Below are 23,983 nucleotides of genomic sequence, written 5' to 3'. Positions count from 1 at the left end.
TTGGTGGTGATTTTAAATTAGGAGCATCCCATGTTCCTGCTGGATTTAACCCGTCTACTCATGCTGCTTGAATTAGGCCAGTCTGTCATGCACAATACACCTGCATTCTCCTGAGGTACTGCCACGGCTCAGGTAGATTATGTACAAATTTGCTCTAAAGGCATTTCACTCAGGCAGCTGAATACATGGCTAAACCAATCAAATGCTCTTTTTCTGGTCCTGTCCGCATCCCAAAATCCACTTGTGTAGCAGCACATGGACACCAAGAGATATCTGACTCACAAGGACGACATAAGCTGAAAAAATTGAGAAGGGAAATACATTTTTAAGCTCATATCGTGAATATGAGAGCTAAAATTCAGAGGAAGTTTGAATGAAACACTGAAATCTTTTCAAGTGAGCCAATTTAGCTGAATATTCACCGTGAACACAGAGACTTCCTTTTTATTCCCAAAATATTTCTTATTCACGACCTCATACTTGGCTTTAAAGCTTTAAACTACACAATACAATGTAGTAAATAGAAAATGCATGAAAATATGGAAGAAGACTTGGGTAAATTAAAGAGATATTTTACAGTTTTCAAACTTAAAGATGGTGTATCAATCATATGGAAAAAAAAACACCTCAGTCTAGACAGTTGTTAATGTCATCCTAGGCTCCGGAGGGAGCTTTGTTTTTGGCTTTGATGCGTGATCCTCAAGTTAATATGAGGCATGGGGCTACTAAACCCACAAGGCCATATATATTATTTATAGGTGTTTTTGCAGGTTATTTCCTAAATAGAGCACAATACAATAGCTGTATGGCCCAAAGGTTAAAAAAAAACATGATGGGAAGAGTGTTTCCTTCCCTATACGGAGCAGAGGAATAGTCATTCACTTCGTGAAAATTGTCTTTCATATAACTATTTGTGGAACCTTTTCCATTCACAGACGCTTCCATCTGCCCAGAATGCACTGAAGCAATCGCTTTGTTGTGATTGGTTCTGTAGGGTTGTGAGAGTTTGGGAGCTGCAGTTATGCCCACTGTGGAAGCTATCTGGCCTAATGTAAAACTGTCCACAGAAGATCACAGAGAAAATATTGATTAATTGGGCCCCAAATAAAAGCTTGTATACACTTTCATTCTTAAATATTCAATTTAGAAATTACAGCTCAGATGTGTTTCATTTTTCATGCTGTTTCGCTGTAATAGGGGCACAATATTATTCATAAAAGCAGAATTTTCTAACTGTTATCAGTGAGGAATCGCTACATAAAATGCATAAATAAATTGAATGAACATGTCAGTAGTTACAAACGGCGGCGTTGCCAGCAGTGGAGGACGTCCGGGGCTTAGCCCAAACCATTTTATACGAGTTAAGAGATAAACTTTTTTTCTTTTCTTTAACAAGCTCTCCAATTGTTTGTTGTTTTATTTTATCATTGTGTTCTGTATGACCTTATATACAGATAAAGTACATGTTAATCACATGTTTCAGACTACCGACATTTTAGGTTTCTTTCCAAATGCATGTGCATACAATAAAAAATATTGATAACCAATGTTATATTTTGTGTATTGCAGTAACAACAAACACAAATAAAATAAACTTCACCTGTCTTCACCATCTGCTGCCTTCTCTCTCCATCACCCACTCCTGTCTCTTTCCCTTCTCTCTCCATCACCCACGCCTTTCTTTTTTCCTCATCTTTTCATCTGTAGGTACTGCCTCTCTCTCTCGTGCTCTCTGTCTCTCTCCCTTCAGCAGATCGCCACCAGAAAGTTTAACGTTAACATAAGTTTACATAACTGGGTATCTGCCTCAGAAACACACACGCACGCACGCACGCACGCACACACACACGCACGCACACACACACACACACACACACACACATTATACTATATCTGTTAAATAAAAGCACAGACAAATTAAAACAAATTACACTTAAAAAAACAAAAAAGCTTTTCTGGAAACCAGGTTTTGAATTTACCACAAGGCATAACAACCACTATCAGAGTAGAGAGGAGAGACTGATTTAACAAATGTTATAATTCAGCTTTTCAGCTAAAATCACTGTTTTATGAACAAATGCTGTGCAGCAAGATTCTTAATGCTGTTTGTCTGCTTGTTTGTGTACCAGGGGCCACAGAGGTGCAGGAAGGAGTGCTGCAGCTCCTCGGGGGACAGCAGCAGTAACGCACAGCAAGCTTCCCACAACACTTTTGACAAGGGACGTACAAGCTCCAAGAGCCAGGGGGGCAGCGGCGAACGCTGGATACAGACCCCCACTGTTAGCTGCTGTCACACATAAATCATACGACGACTATGTAAGTCCAATCCTCTTTGCACGCAGAAAAGTCTCTGGTAGTTTGACATGTGTGAAAATCAGGCTGGACTTAAACTTCAGTTAAACTCTCCACATGAGCCTTGCTTTATATCAAGAGGATAGGTCATAAGTTTAAAAATGTAAAGCTGTCAAGCTTTGATAATGTGTATTTTTTATATATATATATAATATTTTAAACCATCTGCTGCAGAATTAAGAATCTTTCATCGTGCAGACTTATTGGTTTCTGCCTAGGGTCTTAGCTTTTAGCTTCAAGCTCTCTTTATTGTGTATAGGGTCTCTTTATCAAACTCAATTCTTATTTTTGACAGCTGTAGCATACTTTTAACCTCATCCGCGCTGGATCCATCTGTAGTAGGTTTGGCTTTACCTGTTCTAAAAATAGAGTCAATGCCACTTTCAAAGCACGACAATTCGATTGAAGAGGCTACCCAAAATTACTGTGACTACAGTGGATGATTTGTCAGTAGGTCAGTATTTCTTCTGACTTTCTTCTCTTCCTGACTGCTCAGACTTGGAGTTTCTTTTCTGATTTTATATTCAGAATGAGTACCAACTTCTCTCCTTGACTATATGACTCAGAGTTCCTCAATTTAAACATATTATTTAGACAACATATATTTTGTTGATCAGTGTTTGGCTGCAGAAAAGTGTTGCAAAATTGATTTATCCGACAAAGTTTTATTCACCAATCTGATGATCAAAATGGCAACACATGTTCAGTCCACAGTGTCACGTGATGCATTTTCGTCTCATACGTAGGATGGAGTAGAGGTGGGGGGCAGGCACCGCCAGGGCTCTCAAGACCAGGACTGGGGGTCCAAGCTGTGATATCCATTCCTTGTTTTCATACATTCACTCTTTTATTATGGTTTCATTAGTCCTTTATTTGGGTTTATTCATCTCCATTAATTATTTAAGGGTAGGCAACTAAGCTTTCTTGTTAGATTTAGGTACTAAAATTGCTTTGCTAGATCTAAGAATCCCCCTTGTATGAATTTTAGGGGAGGGGGGGGGGCACAACCTTAATGTCACATTACAATATGTAATTCTGCTAGTTTTTTATTCTGACAGTTACTGTGAAGTTTAGTGTTCAGGTCTTCCTCTGGCCTGGTGATAAGGATAAAAGTGCCTTTCAGATATGAGATAAGTACAATCAATATGTTGCAGCATTTCAGACACTGATATCTTTTCATCTGTCATCTTGATACTTAAGCCAAACATGCGTGTAAAAAACACCACAGAGTTATGGTGCATGTTCGAGATTTGCCATCTGCATGAGACTGAACATTACATCAATTGAAGTACAATAACAACATTCTCATGTGGAGCCTGTTTTCTCACTAAACAATTCATTACAGCGTGCCAAACATGCAGAGGTTGTGTAACACATAACAGTGGTTGATGGAAGCAGTTTGAAATATCTTCTTTGTCAGGGTTTAACTGTAGCAGTATAGTTGTTAAATTATCATATAGCACTCTTTTACTTCACCTGATGATACCCTCTTCTCTGTCCTCAATGTATGAAAAGCTTCATGTTGTTTCATAACAACATTTAGTTTGCCTTAAATGTATTTTATTAAGCTAACAACCATGCTGCTCTGTGTTGAAGTGTTGGATGGAGCCAGTTAAAGGAGCATGAGGCAGGATTGAGGCAGGATTTATGAAAAAAAATGCGTATACGTTTTAAGTTTTCTAGTAATAATGTCAGATGAAGCATTCCAAACCAATGAGCCCTCTACCGTATCTCTCCGTTGCCTTGAACAGGCTGTGTGCGGCAAAATGTGCTGCAATTCGGACTCCGAATTTCCCGCGCTGGGCTGCGGATGTGACGTCACATGACGCTGCATGCGCGTTCTCCCCGTTCTCCCGTGCCGGCTTCACTGTTGGCTGCAGTACCCCCAACGGCCGTCGTGGTGAAGGGTGGCGCTAGAGAGTCATTTCTTAAAAGGAGCCTCATGCTCCTTTAAAGCAGCACAACGTAACTTTCAGCTTTTCTGAGTTTGGCGGCATCTTGTGGACAAAATCGGTAGTGTTTTACCAGAAAGAACACTACGTTTCCCATGAGCACCAGCGCGTACTGCCGGAAAACTCCTGTCCCATCGCTGCATTTGTTTTGATGAGAGAACACGGGACGCTTTTCTGTTTCACCAGGTGAACAGAAGGAACGCAAAAAAAGATGTTAAACTGCTGGAAAGGAACTGGAATTTACCGGGATACCTTAAACAAGGAAGCCAGGGAGCGGTATATGGAGAAAATAATGATTATTAACGGTCTGGATCCATATGAAATCATTACTGAAGACCCATGTGTTTCAATAAATTTGTATAATAGTACAACATACAGTACATGTTTTGTATCCCTCTTACTTCTCTTTTTTTTTGACTGCCATATTATGTTGAAGAGGCTCCGAGCGAGGCGTGAGCAATATTTTTTTTTCCTCGTGAGATTATTTTTTTCCTCTGCAGCTACAAATAAGAGTTAATATTTTTTCCTCAACAAACTAGTTTTATCTGAAGATTGGGGTTAATTGCACCGCAGAGAGCTGGCCAGCAACTGCGTTTAGCTGGCGAAGTGGGGAATAAAACCCGTGTTTTGATCCGACCCCGGTCTGTGTGAGTGTTTGTGGTTTAAGGCTGTTTATGGTTCTGCGTTAAATCGACGCAGAGCCTACGGCGTAGGGTACGCGGCGACACGCACCGTACGTTGCGCGTCGCCACGTACCCTACGCCGTAGGTCTGCGTCGATTTAACGCAGAACCATAATTCAGGCTTTACTGTGTGTTTGGTCGTTACAGCCGCGATCCAAAGCGAGCCGACGACTCTTTCACTCTTTTACTCTGTTATATCAAATACTTGGCCTGCGTGGTTCTGCCTCCGAGCAGGAAACCGGTGAAAAGTTAAACCATTAGGATCTTTTCCCCACGTCTGTTATGTGGAGCTGCTGCAGCAGCAACGCAGCAACAGGTTCTGCGGAGCTCTGCACTCCACGCCCCGCCCATTTTCGTCTCGACTGCGAATCGGGAAGGAGGGGGAAGTGACGTATGCCGTAAAGCAGTCAAAGTCGTAACGATTTGTAGTTTTTTAGTGTGGCAGGGTTCCTACCATGCTCCCCAAAGTTACATAGTGCCAGTGAAGGCGATACAGACCCCTCAGACCATGACAGAGGTTTCATTAAACCTGTTGGAAGTTGATGTACCATCACAATGACTCTGGAAATATGATATTAAGGTGGAAAAGTTACGTAGTGTCGCTTTAAAGATACGATTGTATCATCAGACAGAAATCAGAAGATTTATGTGCATCCAAGATGCTTTTATCGGTTTTTGTTGTTCTTTTTTTACTTTGTCTGCATATATATTAATGGTTAATACGAAGTTTGGCAAAACCTAAAAGCTGCATTATAATGGGGTTTTTGTGTGTGTGTGTGTGTGTGTGTGTGTGTGTGTGTGTGTGTGTGTGTGTGTGTGTGTGTGTGTGTGTGTGTGCATGGATTTGTCCGAGTGTGTTTCCTTCACCAGCCCTCTGGACAGTCTAGCCATATGTTATTGATCCGTAGAAAAAGAATAAAACATTTTGCCCAAGAGCACTAAGATCACCGATGGTGGGATGTGAAAAACCTGGAAAGAAAAGACAGGAGAGGGACGGGTGCAGTTTGGTGACTGTGTGATGTATTGTTGTGTATGTGAATTAGGATGTAACGTGTGGTGTTGGAATAAAAGGAGACAATATAAAAACACAGGACAACCAGGTATTTATAAATAGAAGAGGACAGAGAGAAGGGGAGGAGCATTTCCTTTTCAGTTGTTTAATTTTGGTGTGTGACGCTGGGAGGTTGGGGGGGGCGGCATTATCGATACATATCTTTCTATCTTTTAACTGTTCGTACATACATACATACATACATACATACATATATATATATATATATATATATATATATATATATATATATATATATATATATATATATATATATATATATATATATATGTATATGTATATATATATATATATAAGTATACCAATATAAAGTTGTATATATGTAGTCAACTACTACATATACATATTAATTGTGGGAGGAAAAGAAAAAAAATGGTGCCGTTCTCAATAAAAACCAATGTGTAAACATCTACTTATGAGTACATAATCGTCCTACATTTATCATCTCTTTAGATATTACATATTGTGTGTCATGTACTATATCACAATTCATGGTTAGCATAAGAGGTAGGTAGCTATATTTTATGTTTGCATTCTACATTACGCAATTTTCTTTGAGCGTATTTCCAGATTGTAGTGGGGACCTTTTAGACAAAGGTCCAGGTTAGTTAGATTTCTTTTACTTTTCATTGAGTATACAAGATGTTTCTGCTTGTTTCTTCTTTACAAAAGTCCTACAATGCCCAACTTACTGACACATTAATTTATCAGTAACAGTTTTTCTTGGTAGACTGTGTTTTTATTCAGGAAAACATTCTTTGCTGGAGGGTTGGGTAGTTTCACTAGAGGATGTGGATTGATGGACTCTGTTGAGCTGTCAGTCGGCCTCATGAAAGTAACGCCATAATTGTAGCTAATCAATGGAGGCTTTGATGTAAAGGCTCTGAAGAAAAGCACGAGGAAGCTGGCATTTATCTCATAATAATGTTTGCTCTATATTTTATGAGCATAATGTATATTTTATTTATTAATGTATCATTCTCCCACAAATGTCACCTCATTGTATGAGTTATACCATCACTCTGTTTCCTCCCAGACTCTGAACAGATCTTTGTGAAATAATTAAAGTTTATGATGCAAAAAAATGTTTGTTCCCAGGAAATCCAAGAGTGACTTTAGAAGCGGCAGGGAACGGATTCCACCAAGTAGCGTCTGTGTGATCAAAGATTAATGTAACTTATCCCTCTGAGCTACAGCATAGAAATTATATATATATATATATATATATATATATATATATATATATATATATATATATAAATAAATTACTACGCATATGTAAATACATGCATGTACACACACACAAATTGATATTTTTCTCTGTGTGTGTGTGCATGCATGCATGTGTACATACATACGTGCGTAAACATACACATACTACATATATACACACACATGCATGTATGTGTGCATACACATGCATACACTCTTATATACCTACAGTAACACACACACACATATATATATATATATATATATATACATACATACATACATACATACATACATACATACATACATACATACATACATACATACTGTACATATAAATCTATAGTCAGTTGTTGTTTTTGTTGTTCATTCATCGAGTTGCTGCAAAAAAGTGACTCGTTGCTGCATCTAATTATCAACATTCCTCTGAGCAGCTGATTATAAACTAAATTAATCCACTCCCGCTGTCTGCATCTGTTCAAAGCAGTTCCGACTTGTACCGTGTTGGAAGCGTTATGTTTGTGTTTCTGGTCCAACTAAATCAAATTGCTTTTGGAAGAACTGTCAGGGAGGTCATTTAAACATGACACCAGCATGTGCAGTCGCCTCCAGATTAATAGGAAGCAATGTACGTCTGAAAGGGGTTTCGTTGCATTTTAGAGTTCTTGCAAGTGTGTTTCATTGATAGAGTCCAAGGCTTTTTCGCTCACTGATTGGATTTTAGGATGTTTTTCAGGTGGCCATTCAAAAAAAAAGAAAAAGTAAGGCTTAAGGGATTAATACTGTGTTTTACGCGTTCATTGATTATTTCTCTGTTTTGAAATCGTTTCTTTTCCCAAGTGTTTTGAGTTCTATGACTGGTTTTCAAAAGGAGACTTGGCAATTTCTGAACCCCTTACATCCCTCAGTGGCCTGACTCTAACACAACAGCATCAACAGCAGCTTCAAAAATACTTTAAAGAAAAGTATATACAGCAAATCCTTTTTTTCTGTGATCAACAGTGATAAAAAAACATGTCCCGGAGAACAAGTTTGTGCCAGAGTCCAATAAATTAAATGTTTCTTGACTAACAAAGTACCTCGGGGTGCCTTAATAAGATCTGAAATTCAAGAGTTAAGAGTTAAGCCTCTCTTGTCAAAGTCAGCCTTAAATGTGAAAAAATAAAATCAAACATACCAAGGCAGTTTGAACTGGTGCATTAACTTTAGCTGAGCCTGTTTTGGGAGCCTGATTGAAGGCTATGGTTTTCTGCTGGTCTCCTCCCAACAGAGCTGAAAATCAAGCGCTGCAGAGTATTTGTTTTGCAGCAGATTGAAATACATAAAAAAAGCATCTGGGTCTGTGAAAACACAAACAAGCCATCGATGAAGATAAACGTGTTACAAGTGCAGTGGGAAAAGGCCACTATAAGTCTCCCGTAGGTGTGAGGGAAGTCACAAACCAGTGAAGCGCCTTGCTGTGAGTAGTTACACCGTTAAAATGTGAATGGAGATATGTCATACAGAGTTGTATTTAGTGTGATCATTGGTGATGTGTGAAATCTCTCACGTCACTTACAGTAAACAATTCAGGGTCTCTCATTCAACAATACTCAAGGCTCTCTCTCAAAGCACGGCTCTCCTCAGACCTCAGAAATTTCTCAAGGTCATCTTGAAAAGACTACACAAGGTGAGCTTTAAGTTTCATTCAAATGAAAAAAGGCAACACTTTTACCAGTCTATTTCCTCAGAGCCTTCCTGCTAAGAAAAACCCCCACGTGTGCAGGCAGATGAAGATTGGGCTGTCTGCATGGGGAAATGCACAAGCGCAGTCTCATTACCAAACCAAATTGAGTTCTGATGTAGAGCCTGTGTATTTCTGAGGACCGAAAAAGCGAGGCATTTCTCCTCTTTGTAATTGGAAGTTGGAAAAGAGGCCGGGAGCACAGAGACTAGGGGATTATGGAAAGATGAGTTTGTCCTGAACGTTCTCTTCTCTCATATCTCACTTTCCTATTTTTCCTTCCTACTACGTTACGCAATTTTCTTTGAGCGTATTTCCAGATTGTAGTGGGGACCTTTTAGACAAAGGTCCAGGTTAGTTAGATTTCTTTTACTTTTCATTCAGTATACAAGATGCTTCTGCTTGTTTCTTCTTTACAAAAGTCCTACAATGCCCAACTTACTGACACATTAATTTATCAGTAACAGTTTTTCTTGGTAGACTGTGTTTTATTCAGGAAAACATTCTTTGCTGGAGCGTTGGGTAGTTTCACTAGAGGATGTGGATTGATGGACTCTGTTGAGCTGTCAGTCGGCCTCATGAAAGTAACGCCATAATTGTAGCTAATCAATGGAGGCTTTGATGTAAAAGCTCTGAAGAAAAGCACGAGGAAGCTGGCATTTATCTCATAATAATGTTTGCTCTATATTTTATGAGCACAGTGTATATTTTATTTATTAATGTATCATTCTCCCACAAATGTCACCTCTTTGTATGAGTTATACCATCACTCTGTTTCCTCCCAGACTCTGAACAGATCTTTGTGAAATGATTCAAGTTAATGATGCAAAAAAGTTTTGTTCCCAGGAAATCCAAGAGTGACTTTAGAAGCGGCAGGGAACTGATCCCACAAAGTAGCGTCTGTGTAATCAAAGATTAATGTAACTTATCCCTCTGAGCTGCGTTGCTACAGCACAGAAATCATACATTTACTCTTCGTGTTCCCTCATTAGGATGAACTTATGCTTAATGGCTTATTGTAAACCAATCCCACTTAAACTATTCTCCTGCAATGCTCAGTAGAGCACCATGTTTGTATGAATACACAGCTGGAAATAGTTCCTCCACAAAATAGTAGATTATTCCAGCAGCAGAGGAGTGAGCATATTGAAGGTTTGAGAAATATCATGCAGGCAAAGCAACAATTCATGTTGAAATCTCCGTAAAAGTAATAAAAGTGCAAAAGCACAAGCCTTCATGCATGTATGTTCATCAAATAAAAGTAAAACCAATGATAATACCAATGTTAAATAAATCATTTGTCGAGCAACTGTCCTGTTTTCTGCAACATTGCAATTTCCCTTTTTTTTCCAGCTTTTATGTACGTGCAAGTTATTTATCTTCCTCAACATCTTCTCCCAGAGACATTCACAACCAGCACATAAACACGTGTGAATGTGTGTGCTTCCCGATCATTACGTTTACCGAGTAAGTGACACACTGATGCTCCTATAACATTTGTGCTGTTACTTTTGCACATGTTCACGTGACTCCGGTACCTCTGGAGACTGCAGTGATAAATAGGCTCTGTGATGCTGTCAGCGTTGTAAAATGCATTCACTGACAGTAACCATTATTGTACCTCTTAAAAAAAACTACTACGAAGTAGTGAAGTTATAGTGCTTATTTAGGGAGGAGTTTACCCCGATCTTATATTTTTGTCATGAAACAAGCTGTAATATTTCTACGAGCTGAATGCTAAGAGTCGGTTGGAAACCTTTTGCAACACGTATTATGAAACCCTTGTAAAGATCATGTCAAATGTTCGGATTTGACACTGTGAAGATTTTAAAGCAGAATTTGTACTGATATCCCTCAGAATCCTTTAGAATAACCAGATAAATCTGTTATTGATCCAATAGCTGCTAGCAGTGGAAAAATGTGTTCAAGTGTTTTTGTCTTTCTCTGGATAGTTTCTGTAAGAAGCAAAATGAAAGATTCAGGGCGCTTCACACACAAATACAACTTAAGATAATTAAAAATGCAATACGCTAATGCCAGTTAATGGTTTCGTAGTCTTTAATGAGGCAGCCATCTGCACTCAGCTGCTCCAACATGATTTTGCCATCTACACCATAAAGTGAAGAGAGCTTATAATGCAGATCTGTTATCCAGTGAAAGAGGCCTGTTTCCCAGTGATAAAGTATCTGCAATTTCAGCAACTGGCCACTGTCGTCGGTGTAAAATTGTATTATTAATTGATTCAAAATGTGCCAGGAAAAAGAATCTTCTTTCGCTTAGTCCCTCAGTAAACCCCAGATGTGGACAGGATTTTTCAGCATATGTTTTCAGATGGTTGTCTTCCAACGGTTTTATGGTGTTCATTATTGTTGGAATTGCAGGCTATTTTGTAAAAGTATTGTAGTTGCAACTTTCTCCTTCCTTTCACCTTTACAGTATATGACAGGTGACAATGTAGTTTGGTGCATGTATAAATATCCATTGCAGTCTGATGAAGATGAAAGACTGGAATTACAATTATACCTCAACACAATGCAGAAACAAATAAAGTTGTAGCTGAAGCAATGAAATTAACACTAATAGCCATTAGTAAGTGACAATTCAAAGAGGCATTAATGAGCAGATATTACTTATACCCTAGACAGAGCAGCAGTGAGACAAACAGCATGAGTTACTCCCTTTGAAAAGTGTAAGCAGAAGCAGAAGGAGGCTAAAGACATGATTGATGCCATTCTGTATGGACTCGGACCCAGGACTTTGTTTAATGTTAGAGATCAAATCCCATCTTATCCCTTAATGTCAGGGCTGATGATAGAAGAGAGGAATCAAAGAGTAATACAGCGTTCGTTCCCTGGCGGGAGACCGTGGATTGTACAAATTGCTGGTAAAAATTGAAACTCATAGCTCGATTTTTAAACCTGAGCCCTGCAACCATACCGTGGCTGTGCGGGAAATGCCATAATGTGATTTAACATAGAGCTTTGGGAGGCTTTGAAGAAAAAAAAACTTTAATCTATCTACTGTAGAGAAGAGAAAGGACATCCTTTTAAACAGGGAAAATTTCTCCCCATATAATCTATTTCACAAACATAAAAGATGCCTCAGTTTCATGAGGTTCTCTATTTTTATATTTAAAAATATATCTATATATTAGTTTTAATTTTCTTGAAGGTGAGCAGTTTCTGGGTGGAATGCATATCTGCTGTAATTGCTTTATACAACAATAGCTTCAAATCTACTGCTGAGTTATCATTTGTCATACTAATTATGGAAATTTCCCATGCAAAACTCTGTTTATTAAAACAGATGTATGACAAACGCTTCCACTTGATTTTTTTTTAAAGAAGAGAATACTCAGGTAGAATACATAATTGGCTTACTTGTATCATCTGGGACTGAAGCAGCCTGTGAGCAGAAACACAAACAGAAGCTGTTCCATCTAAACCTCAACTCTGTAAGCACATAACGTAAAAACAATTAACAAGCCGATGTCTGATGTGTTTAGTTACTCCCTCGGCTTCCCTAAAGCTGTTGAGATTGTTTAATGCTACTAAAATAATAAAGGCTTGATCTCATTGTGATTATTGGATGGAGTACAATTGTTTGCTTTATCAAATTTCAGTCATTTAAGTAAAATTTTTAATAGTAAACATGCTTTAAGCGCACAGTACACGAGCAGCAACAAAAGTTGCCGGCTGATTGAATTTGCAGTGGTAAAAAGCGGTGAAGGGCAGCATCTATTCACGGAAACAAAAGGCTGCAAATCTCATTTTCCTCCCCCATTCTGCTGCACGGAGAGGCATTCACAGGCAGCTCTCTATGAAGATCAGTCACTGTCAGGGGACATACAGGTTGTCAATTGATAATGAAGCGCAGTGCTCAGGGCCTGTGCTTCTCGCCGTCCTAATTACACTGAGCAAGGACTCTCCACTCTTGTGTTTAACATTTGATTTATGTCCTCTGCCTTGTTAAAAAGCACCAGTGTTAATTGTTTTTACAGATGAGTGTCAAGCTAGAGGAAACAAGCCTCATTAATTAGAGGCACGCTTATTTGCATAGAGTACCCTGTCGAAGCTGAATGCACATGTCATGCATGGGACCATAGCTGAGGTCAGCGGAGATCGGCCGGAGACGGATGAGCAATCTATTGTTTTCACTGAGCACTGAGAGACTCACTGATGCTTCCTCCTAAAGATGCTTTTCCTCAACAAAGATTCAATTTATATTTATCACTTTCAAATCGCTTATTCGTCACCAATATTTGATTCCTTTGAGAATCTTGTCTGATGTCAAGTAAATTATGTTGTCACTACATATTTTTATTTTTTTTTAACAATCATAAAAACATCTTTCACCTTGAGTGTGTGTTTTCACTTTCACATATAGTACTGCTCTTCCTCAACACTCAAACTGTCCCTCCACTCCACTCAGAACTGTATATTTGCATTCTGCACGGTCCTGCACAGATTTCTTGTGCTTCATTTTATCTGTTCTTTGACATGCTTGATCATTCATGAAACTTCAGCACCAGGATCTCGGCCTTTTTCTGCTTGATTTGCGTAAAACAGTAAACGTGGTTGGTGTGCACATATATTACAAGCTCACAGCCCCGGAGGACTGAGTTCCTACTTCGATCCCTGACTAGTTTTGCTACATGCCATTCCCTTGCTCCTATGGGGTCTATGTTACAGATCAGTAAACTCTCCCCTGGGCTTCTCACAGTATTTCCCCCCTAAGTGATCATGCTGAGAGGAGGCCCCATTATAATAGACCTTAGATAGCTATTGAGCAGTTCAAATCAAATGTGGTGAATATATCAACTACTGGTAAGGGAGGGAGGCTCACACACACAGCAGAACCCGATCAAGAGGAAAGGGCCTATATGAGATGCTCCAAAAGGAAAGCCAAAAGTACAAGATGGCATTTTTTTTCTACTTCATTTAAAAGTTATGGCAAGAATAAAGCAGACAAAATGTAAACAAGAAGAGCTGCTGTTTTAGCTAGCAAGACATTTGCAGCTCCTTTTAGAGAAAGCTCAGCCATCTGTAATTCAGTATTTTTTTACATTTATTTATTTTAATTAAAATGCAAACTTCATAACAATACCACCCCGAACATTTATCTTGAAATGGCGGTGACATCCTCATGCTATGCTACTGTATATGCTAGTGGATGCAGAACGGCAGTCGGCCTACAGTGAGACGGTTGTGCAAGAACAAGCATTACAATGTTTGCGTTTTTAACAAGCATTAGTAGCAAAACCCTATTTATCAATATTGAACAGATGTTGCTAATTGCACATTATGAGGCCAGACATGATATAACAATGACCCAGTGGCCCAGCTTCTCTTCAAACCACATCAGAAGTGAGGCGTTACCTGTTCATTTTTAAATATTACAAAGTGAAACTCAAAATAGCTTTAAATTCACTTTGTTATTGGATGGTTTTTTATGCAGGACCTTTACTTTAAAGTTAATATATATGACATATAAGGTGTGTTGTGCTAAAGTGAATGGATAATGTCTGCTTGGACGGGTTATTTATATAAAAATTCTTCCTCACCATATATATTTGGATATAACAGAATTAAAGGCATCATAGCGTACTTCATATTTAATACTACTGTCATTTTTCTTCTGGGCTTCAATGAGGTCTATTTCTATAGCCTATACATTCGGCCGAATTTAATCCTCCTATTGCTTTACAGTTGCGGTCCACTACAGCTAATTTTCATGTAGGCTTGCTAACAAAATGGGTAATTACTGAGATATGCGGGTCTCTGACTTTGCCTTTGTGGGAAGAGACTGGTGCAAGAAAAAGAGAAATACAGGATCCCTGAACAACTTAATCCCCGACATAATCCCTGACTCTAATTTAGTCAAATTCATGTTCGCACAAATAGAGCCACACAGGAACCAGAGCTATTTGAATGACCATTTCCCAGCAGAAGATGATAGTGTGTACAAGTCTCCTAAAAGTATGTTCTTTGTGGTACTAGTTGTCGCTGTTTTTTGGTCTGAAAGCGTCACCAAAAGTAGCCAGAGCAAGTTGGTGTTGTAATATTTAGTTACAGACAAAAATTACGGGATTATGTTCTGTTGAGACCCAGTTTGACATAAAAGTTCTTTGACTCGCTCCAAACAGTTCATTCTGCCTAAATAAGATCATATAAACACTTCATATTCCAGTAAATCTCTTTAAGTGAGCAACACTCAACACTTCCATGAGGAAACACCAGCTCTGCTCGACTTTGGCCTCGTTTCGTCTTCAGGTGACTGAAGACGAAAAAACGTTGTTCTTTTGACACTGATCTCTGGTGTCATGAATAAAGTAACTGGCAGAATATTGTGTGGGGTTACTTTTATTCATAGCCTAATTGTAAATTGTAAAATTCCAAGTTTGGTTTTAGGAATGATGTTGTACATTTTTAAACCAGCAGTTGTGAATGTTCCCTGAATTAAGATATTTTATCCATAATTTTTTCACGCAAGACCTCAGCATTTTTTTTCAGTCAAGTACCTTTGGCAAAGGGAAAGAGAGGTTTAAGGCATGATCTATATTTAGTATTACAGTATTACAGCTTGTAAATGTTGTTTTTTTTTTTAGCCAACAAAGACTTTGAGTTTTTTTCTTCCATTCTTCTTCCAGCCCTCTAGGTCTGTGACATTATTGCTATATATTGCATGCACTGCATGTCTTTACGTCGGCTTTGTGAACATAGAAAAAGGTCTTTATGAAGGTTTTTCAAAGCAGAATAAGATGCTTACATGTGCACTGTGTGCTGGCTTTTATTTGGGCACTGCCAGTGATGACTGTGAGGATTGTGGCACATTTTCAGCCTCCACCGCCTGAGAAGGTCCATTGAAAACTTTACTGTTGGTTCAGGGTTATTATCCTTTTGTAGGAACCGTCATCTTTTCTTCCTCAGCCTATTTACAGATGTTGATGTTTACAGAGATTGAAAACTGTTAATTCTTTCGATGAATCTGTTGCTCACACTTCCACTGGCCACAGCACAAACTCAAGGCAGGATCAGTCCATCTACATGTTTAACTGGTGGAAAATAATATTTTTCTGAAAAAATCTCTATTAAGCCTCAAACGTCTCAGCATATTTTGGTGAAAAAGTTATTTTTTCTCTTCATCCGTCCACATGAATTAGTTTAAAAAAAACATTGTTCCTGTTTTGGTCTCCATATGTAAACTTCAAAAGGTACATTTTTATTTGAGTACACAGGAAAGAGTTTCCTCTGATGATTCCTCAATGAAGCTTGTGTTTTTTAAGTTACTGTGTTCACTAGAAAAGTATGATTTTACACCGGACTGAATCTAAAGATAGTCTTCCTCTAGAACTTGTAACGGTCTTTGTAGCATCCTACCGGCAGTTCCCTTGAAAAGAGACCTGCTCAAGGAAAACACTAACAACAGCCTTCTGCTTCCTTGCAGCCTCCTGCTTTGTGGACATTAATTATATTAATTTTTCAGAGTGTTGGACAGCCACTTAGAGGAGCCCATGGATGGGTAATTGTAGGGTAGTGGTGAATATTTGAGATTTGCATTGCATGGTCATTCCTAAAAGCGAAGAAGAGAAGAAATGATTGCCATTTCAAGATGATAGCGATCCAAGATCTTGGTATGTATTTACTCAGAGCTAAATCTAGGGATAGCATAGCTGTCCATTATTTATGTTGATTTTACTCAGAAAAATACAATAAACTGAATTTATGGGGTTTTTTTTTTGTTGTTGTTATTCCATGGATGGATGGGATGGAACAATGCAACAAAGGAGGAGCAGACGTTTCTAGTTGATAAAATGAAGGATGTGTTTCTCTCATTTTCACAGTTGAGTTGTTGCAGGTGGTGTAAAGGTGATTTGGTGTGTTGGCCGGTGAAAGCTTTGTGTCTCCAGTGCTCTGTGGACACCTGGTGCTCCTGGCAACAGGTTTATGCTCAGTGAATCAATATCATAGTAATAGAAATATTAATGGTATACAGTCTTCATAGAAGTCTGAGACTTTTATTTTCTCTCCTCAAATCTGCAATGTAGTTAGGTTTTATCAGTTAACATGTTGATAAGATGAAAGAATATTCAGTGACACCTGCTGCATCCTGACTTGATTCTCAGCATTCCACCGTTCTGACGTGCACTGTAGAAATCCATGGGTTTGGATAGTGCTGTCAAGCGATCATATTTTTCTTACGATTAATAAATTAAGATCTGTAATTAATTAATCTAATTAATCTCTTGTTTAATCTCATCTAACAATAGCTGAGAAAAAAGCCCTCAACTTGAGGTGTTATCCTTTAAATTCATTACATTATTGTGGCAGATCAAAACATTGATTTATGACAGAAAAAGTGGCTTTATAAAGTCTTTTTTTTTAACAGACGTGAAAAGATGCAGTCCCAGCCATTTACATCCACTTGGCAAAAACATTTGCCGGCCTCTCGGTCGCAGACGTGTGCATGCGCGTGGTGATCTCCTCGAGTTTAGTTTAGAGAAGAGCGTTGCTGTGGCAACATCTTTGCTGCTAACGTTAGCTGTGGCTGCGAAGCGACCGGGTGATTTACGTTTATGTGGCTAAACTTGAGCTGCATTGGTGGTAAGCAAATTCCTTTCCACAAATAACACATATCACTCTACCTTTATCAAAGGGGGTGGTGTTTTAGAAATGTAAATTCCCCATTCACCGGACCGACAACTTTCACATGCTCCTCAATTTTCACACTCCCCCGTGCCTGTCCAGCTACAATGGGAGTCTACCAGCGTAGCTAAACACCCCCAAACACAGGGACAGCCAATCAGTGTCCACTTCAAGGTGTGACGCAGCATCGTTTTCCACCCCAACCAATCAAGCACAAGAAGCCCAACGCACAGACACAGATTTCAAAATAAAGGCAACCAGCAAACAGAAAAAGTGAAGTTGGAGATTAAAAAATAGATAAAGCGATTAAAAAACGTAACACGCTAAATATGCCTGTAATTAATTAATTGCAATTAATGCGTTTATTTGACACCCCTAGGCTTGGAAATGTGATGAGTGATAAGCCAAGATGCCCAAAAGCCTCAAAACAGGTTCATAATATATCATAGAATCCTCTGGTGTCAATCTTCCGGGGTAATTTATGTTGAACCAGCACATTAAGATGTTGAATGTTTGTCACATTATGAATGTTTGCTTTTTCATCCAATAATAGGGACTTTTTGCCCCATTTTCAAGTTTTTGGGGAATTTTTGTGAACTTTTCTGCTAGAAGCGCCACGCCAAGTGGTTGCAACTGTGCACTATGATATCTTGAAAATATAATGTCTCGTCTCAATGCCTTACCTCTGATTTATGTTTTCGTCTTGCATACAACAGACAAAAAAAAAAAGAAAAGAAAGAGAAAACACTCACAGAGTAGGTGAAATGGCCTTTTTCAGCTTCAGTTGTTCCTGCGGTCTTCTTACCCTGTCCAGAGAAATAAAAAAAAGAAAAGCCAAGCATGCAGTCACCTCGGCTCATAAAACTTAATCGCTCAGAATGCACAGTCATAACTGAGAGCAAGTCTGATGAGCACATTAACTCTCAGGAGCTGAACAGTGAAATTGCTCTGTTTAAAGAGATTTTAGGAGAAAAATCAATGGAAAAATAAAATAGCGAGGATTGACAAAAAATGGGAGGTTGTTTATGCAGCTGATTAAAGCATCATGTGCTACAACAACTAATTATATGACAGAATTCATGAAATAAGTTTCTTAGCCAGCCAATCTGTGGTTTCTGCCTCTGAACTACATTGTTTACTTGAATTGATCCAAAAACAGGTCACTTGCATAAGCAGTCTGAAAAATTAGTCCTCTGTATGTAAACAGCCACTAACTGGATTAACACACTGTCTGAATCAGAGATTTGGATTAGGAAGAGCTTTTTCACTGCAGACTTTGAAAAGGAAAACTACACAAGACAAGAAACTAAAATATATGCCATCAGATGCAGTAATAACTGGAGAGTGCAGCTTGTGCAGAATAATGTATTTTATTAAGATTTTTTAATGCAGCTGCCGAAATATACATGCGAGTAGAAACGTGTCTGTGTAACAGTTGAAATCCATATTGCAGTTCTAGTCTCAGAAGGTGTGAGTAAGCACCACTAATGAGATATGTTCCACCACAAACCTTAATCAATAAAAGCTGTTGGATATTATCGACTCAAAACAATAATTTCTCCCATGAAGATCAGTATTGATTGCTGGACAGAGATGAGGACACATCAATTTTAGAGGGTAAAGAATTGATGCAATTTTCACGAGGTTTTATAATAACATGTTTGATGTGCTTTGGTTAAAGATACAGTATTGCAGTTTCCTTTTCAATCATGAATTTACAGCTTCTACCCACCTTTCTGATCTGCAGGGTATGCCTTATTTGCAGTGTGTGTTCCAAGTATAAATATGTGCACAGATTATACGCCATAAACCTTGAAGCACGCTATTACCATAAACATGAGTATACAGAACTTAGGTGGAGAATACACCATCACACAACAACTGATGCAAAAATACAAGACTGGCAAATGTATTTGGCTACCTACCAGCTGGATGAACCTTGAATTTCACCCCTTGATGCGTTTTAATGTTTCATTTATTTTTTCTTTTATAATGAACTGTTACTCATATAAACTACTGACTACCAATATTAAAAATTACTTTTGTAATATATAAATGTTGGTACTTCTAAATGTGACTTCCTTGATGTTGTAAAATTCAAACTCCCTAGATCGAATCGATTAAAAAGAAAAAAAAAAACAGAACTCAAGTTACCTAGTCCAAATTTAAGCACATAATGCAAAGTACTGGTGGAAGATTATTTGTATTCATTAATCCCTTAGGTTAACTGAACTATATAACTATGTCACTATATATATTCAGAGAAAAGCAACTAAACAAGAGCAAGAGTTCCAACTTCCCACTTCCAAAGTACAGCATTTGCAGCGAGATTTGTTCTTGACGTTGGATGAAAAAACGTGCCGTGTCTTTGAGTTGATGAAATTATTTCAGATTCAGAAAAAGTTGATTTTTTTTCATTAAAAAAAATGCCCTCATGAATTATTCCTGTGTGTTCTCTTGTAGGTGTTTGATGATGGATACGGTGAAGAATATGACGACGAAGGTTACGAGGCCTACGATGATAACTACAGCAGTCAGTCAAAGAGGTAAAATTAACACTTGCGCATTAAACTGTCTGATAAACACAACGTGTTTAAGGTCAACAGTGAGCAACTGCAGTGCGGGTTATCGGCCATTTAGTCATGATTTAACAAAAAAAAACCCACGAAGAATCAATAGAAAAAAAATGAAATATGTTTTTCATAAGGTTTTCAGAGTTGTTTATTTTCTTCAATGTTGAAATACTGAAAAACGTTGAGTATTTTTGAAACGTTTCTGAAAGTTTAGCTTTATTTCTGCTTATTTCAACATTATTTCTTCATTATTTTGCAGCTGTGCAGGTAGAGTGTGTCCTTCATTTTAACTGATGTCTATTCTTTTTGATTTAGCGTCTCAGAATACTATGAATATGGACACAGTGATGAATCCTACAACAATTATGGTAAGTGCTGTTTATTTTGTACTTAAAAGAATGTCGCTTTTGTAAACTGAACATTAGCAATCCAAATATGAGTCACCCTTATTTTAATATACCATCTTTTCTCTCTGCTGGTATATAATAGAGAGTTTAATCAAGTAAATGTGAAACATAACACTGCTTTTAAAAGCTGAAAAATAACTGGATTCACACAACCAATTTGATGATTTGAGTGCTGATTGTTTAAGTCTTGCGACTACCTCCAAGTGCCTCATCCCTAGATTCCTCAAGATTAATTAAAAGTTAAGGGGTGCAATGCAAACAGGTCCAGTATCAGGAGGTGTTATATCTGTGGCATCAGCACAGTTGTTCTTGTGACTCATCCTGGTGGGAAGCATCAGAAATCATTTCCTGACACAATTTACAAAAGAATAACTCAATGTATTTTTCACAGTATTGCAGGTAATAACAAACCTTTAGAAAACGACAAGAAAACTATCTTCTTGCAGTTGTACTTATATATTCAATAGGTGATGAACATTCAAGAGAAAAAGAAAAAGATTGTGTGGTCACAGCCCACTCCTGACCCTGGGAGCCAGTCCTGCAGGCATCGGTACTCCCACCTTTCTGGCTGCATGCTGCATTTGACTAAACCTGTGAACGCGCCAGTAGAAGCTGGTAGGGGTAGCCAAGATGTGGCAAAGACGTAAAGTTACAATGTTTTGCCTTTTAGTATGTGTTATCAAAGACTAATTTTAGGGAGCTACTTCTAACCGTCTAACCTCTCATAATATCTCCATATCACCAACTATTTGGACATATTTTTTTAGCTTTTTTTTTATAATAGGGGCCTCTGATTTCTAAGTAACTTAGGAAAGTGCTCTTCTTCAACAAGGAGAGCTGCAGTTCAGACATCAATGAAAGTTGGTGTGCAAGGTCTCATGACGGCAGCGAAATACTGGCAGGCGCTGCAGGTTTTTGGGCTCATTCATTTTCAACACAATGATTTGCGCACTGAGGTGTTGAGGTCGGACCAAACCAAAACCAGGGGGGCAATGATTTGATTTTCTGCTTCATAAACACTCTTATTTGGAAGGCATGCAATGCGCTACGCAGGCGGGGTGGCCATCTTTATGTATTTTGGCTGTAAGGAGGGAACTGCTGACAGTCTTGATCTCACTATTGGCCCAACTGAGGACAAAGTGTTGATTAAATTTATATCCTATGAAGAAAACCCTCTGTAGTATGTGGGATACGATTTGCTTTTTAAAACGTATTATCCTTGGAGAAATGCATTATGTGAGGAAAATGTGTTTTTAACCGTTTTTGCAGAGGAAGAGTGGACGACCACCCGACCGTGTCTCAAAGCCCCTGCTTTACGGCTGACACGAGGAGGCTTCAGAAAACATCCATATGGCAGATACTGAAGGTGCTCCAGATATGTGACCCACTTCTCCTTTTTTTTTTTCTCCAAAGAAAAAAAAAGTGTAACATTTTCTTTTTTGCTCACCCACTTCAGAAATGAAAAAGACAAAAGGCACCAAAACAAGAAAAAAGCATTAGGCTGATGTGCTAATTTATACACAACTGAACTGATCATCTTTTTAACTTACAAACATACTCATTAATCTTCAGGGAAGTTATTCTTAAACATGGCTGTTTAAATGATCTCTATTCCCCCCTTAAGCAGTAATTCAGGACTGATAATAAAATGCAGATTTATTCTTAGAGACTGTGTTTGTGGTTGTGACAGATTGGGTTCCATTTATTGCCTTCATAACAGTGATCATTGGGGTTCCCAAGCCAACTCCCAGTTCTTTTTATCGGGCAATTACTGATTTATATAGTCGTTTAACAACTTATTTGAAATGTGTTGGTGGCTTTAGCGTCACTGCAGCACATTGCTTCCTGTGAGTCAGCATCACAGAACCCATCACCAGAAAAAGAACAAAAAAAAAAGAGATAAAAACTTAACATTTTTTTCTTCACACAATTCACTCATTTTTGTTTGGGTTTAATCTGTTTTAAGAGAAGTTTTCTTGGATAACACAGTCAATAGAAGTCTCTTTGGGATTTGAGGCGAGTCAAGTTTCATTATAAAGCGCAGTTCATACACAGTTAAAGTGCTTTACAACATATACAAGGAATTTAGTAATTTATCAAGGGAAATATAGAAACTTATCCTGTGTGTGATGGACAAGAATGATAAATGTGTGAAAAGACAGAAGCACATGGGACAGCAGAGAAGTTGAACTATTGAGCTACACACTGTACCCACTCTATCAGTCTCCCTCCTGGGACTCAAATTAATTACAAAACCTTTAGCTAGAGTTGCATTTCTTGCCTCTTTTTTTTCCAATATTGAGTTTAGTAAAAATAAATCAGACCATTTTGTGGTTAAAGTACATGTTAAAGACTAACACTGATTGGCAGAGGTTTGGCTCCATAATGACTGAATTTGTTACTTGCAAATGCCGTTGCCATGGTAACACGCCTTCAGACACCTCTAACACAAATAACATGGCAGACTTCATTAAATGCAACAAATGGAAACCAATCCTTGCAGAAAAAAAAATCAGGTCTGAATGTAAATCAGCTAAATTAAAAAATGTTTAATGTTAAGAAACCTCGATCTTTCAATGAGTATCCTCATCACTGACTGCTTCATGGACATGACTGATAAGACGGATAAAAATGACCCTCGGTTACCTTGTTATTTTAAATAAGACAAAATGATATGAGATTGTGATCATGCAATTTTTTTTTTTGGGTTGTTTTTGACTGAACACAGTCAACAGTGTGTAATTTATAATAGTGCTTTGTCCTCTGTGTAATCTGTATTTGTACATAAAGCATTTAATAAAAACAACATAAACATCAACGCGGTGTGGAAGACTTAATATCCGACATTGAAGCGTTAAATTGGTATTTTTCTTCAGTTTGTTAATGCACCTTGTCTTTCCTAAGACTTCACAGCTGCTAACACATTTAATAAAGAAAATCCTCTAAATGAATAAACTTCTTTTTTCAATCCATTCTCTCAACTCTTACATCATAAACAGATATTGATTGAGTCTGACAATGATACGGAGTTTAAAGAGGTAAGGTCCCCATATATCATCTTAACAATGCCTTAAATATGCTTTATGGTGCTTACTCTCTGGTAGCATGTTAGTTCTGAATAAAACAAAGCCCCACTTGTTATCTGCAACTTTTCGATGTCTCTGATAACCTCTTTTTGTTGCATTTCTGTCATTTAACCTGAGAAAGCTGTATTTGCTCTGCCAGTTTCCGTGCTCTAAACGCCAAATCTCACGTCTATTCAGCGCTCTGAATTCTCTCTTGTGATTAGCACACCTGCAGCCTGACTCTGATTAAGACTGTAGATCACGGGACTGAAACGAAGACTAAACACTAAACAGGTAACC

General features: G+C 38.2%; 1 protein-coding gene across 4 annotated transcripts in view; it reads left to right on the top strand.

Moving 5' to 3' along the window:
• Nucleotides 1-23,983, top strand: part of khdrbs2 (KH domain containing, RNA binding, signal transduction associated 2) — a 96,708-nt gene that overhangs the window by 63,233 nt on the left and 9,492 nt on the right. For 3 of the 4 annotated variants that reach the window (XR_009784336.1, XR_009784338.1, XR_009784337.1), the window contains exons 6-9: nucleotides 2,130-2,316; nucleotides 20,102-20,184; nucleotides 20,527-20,579; nucleotides 21,888-21,984. Coding sequence is in view for 1 of the 4 variants with exons in the window: in XM_061744586.1 (XP_061600570.1) it covers nucleotides 2,130-2,316; nucleotides 20,102-20,184; nucleotides 20,527-20,579; nucleotides 21,888-21,982 (418 nt within the window). In the remaining 3 variants the exon portion in view is untranslated. Of the gene's footprint in view, nucleotides 1-2,129; nucleotides 2,317-20,101; nucleotides 20,185-20,526; nucleotides 20,580-21,887; nucleotides 23,354-23,983 lie in introns of those variants that run through there. The other variant, XM_061744586.1, reaches the window with a different exon arrangement.

This window comes from Cololabis saira, chromosome 17 (assembly GCF_033807715.1).
Source record: "Cololabis saira isolate AMF1-May2022 chromosome 17, fColSai1.1, whole genome shotgun sequence".
Lineage (NCBI taxonomy): Eukaryota > Metazoa > Chordata > Actinopteri > Beloniformes > Belonidae > Cololabis > Cololabis saira.
Note: the sequence above shows the minus strand (reverse complement) of the source record. Positions and strands in the feature narration are given on the sequence as shown.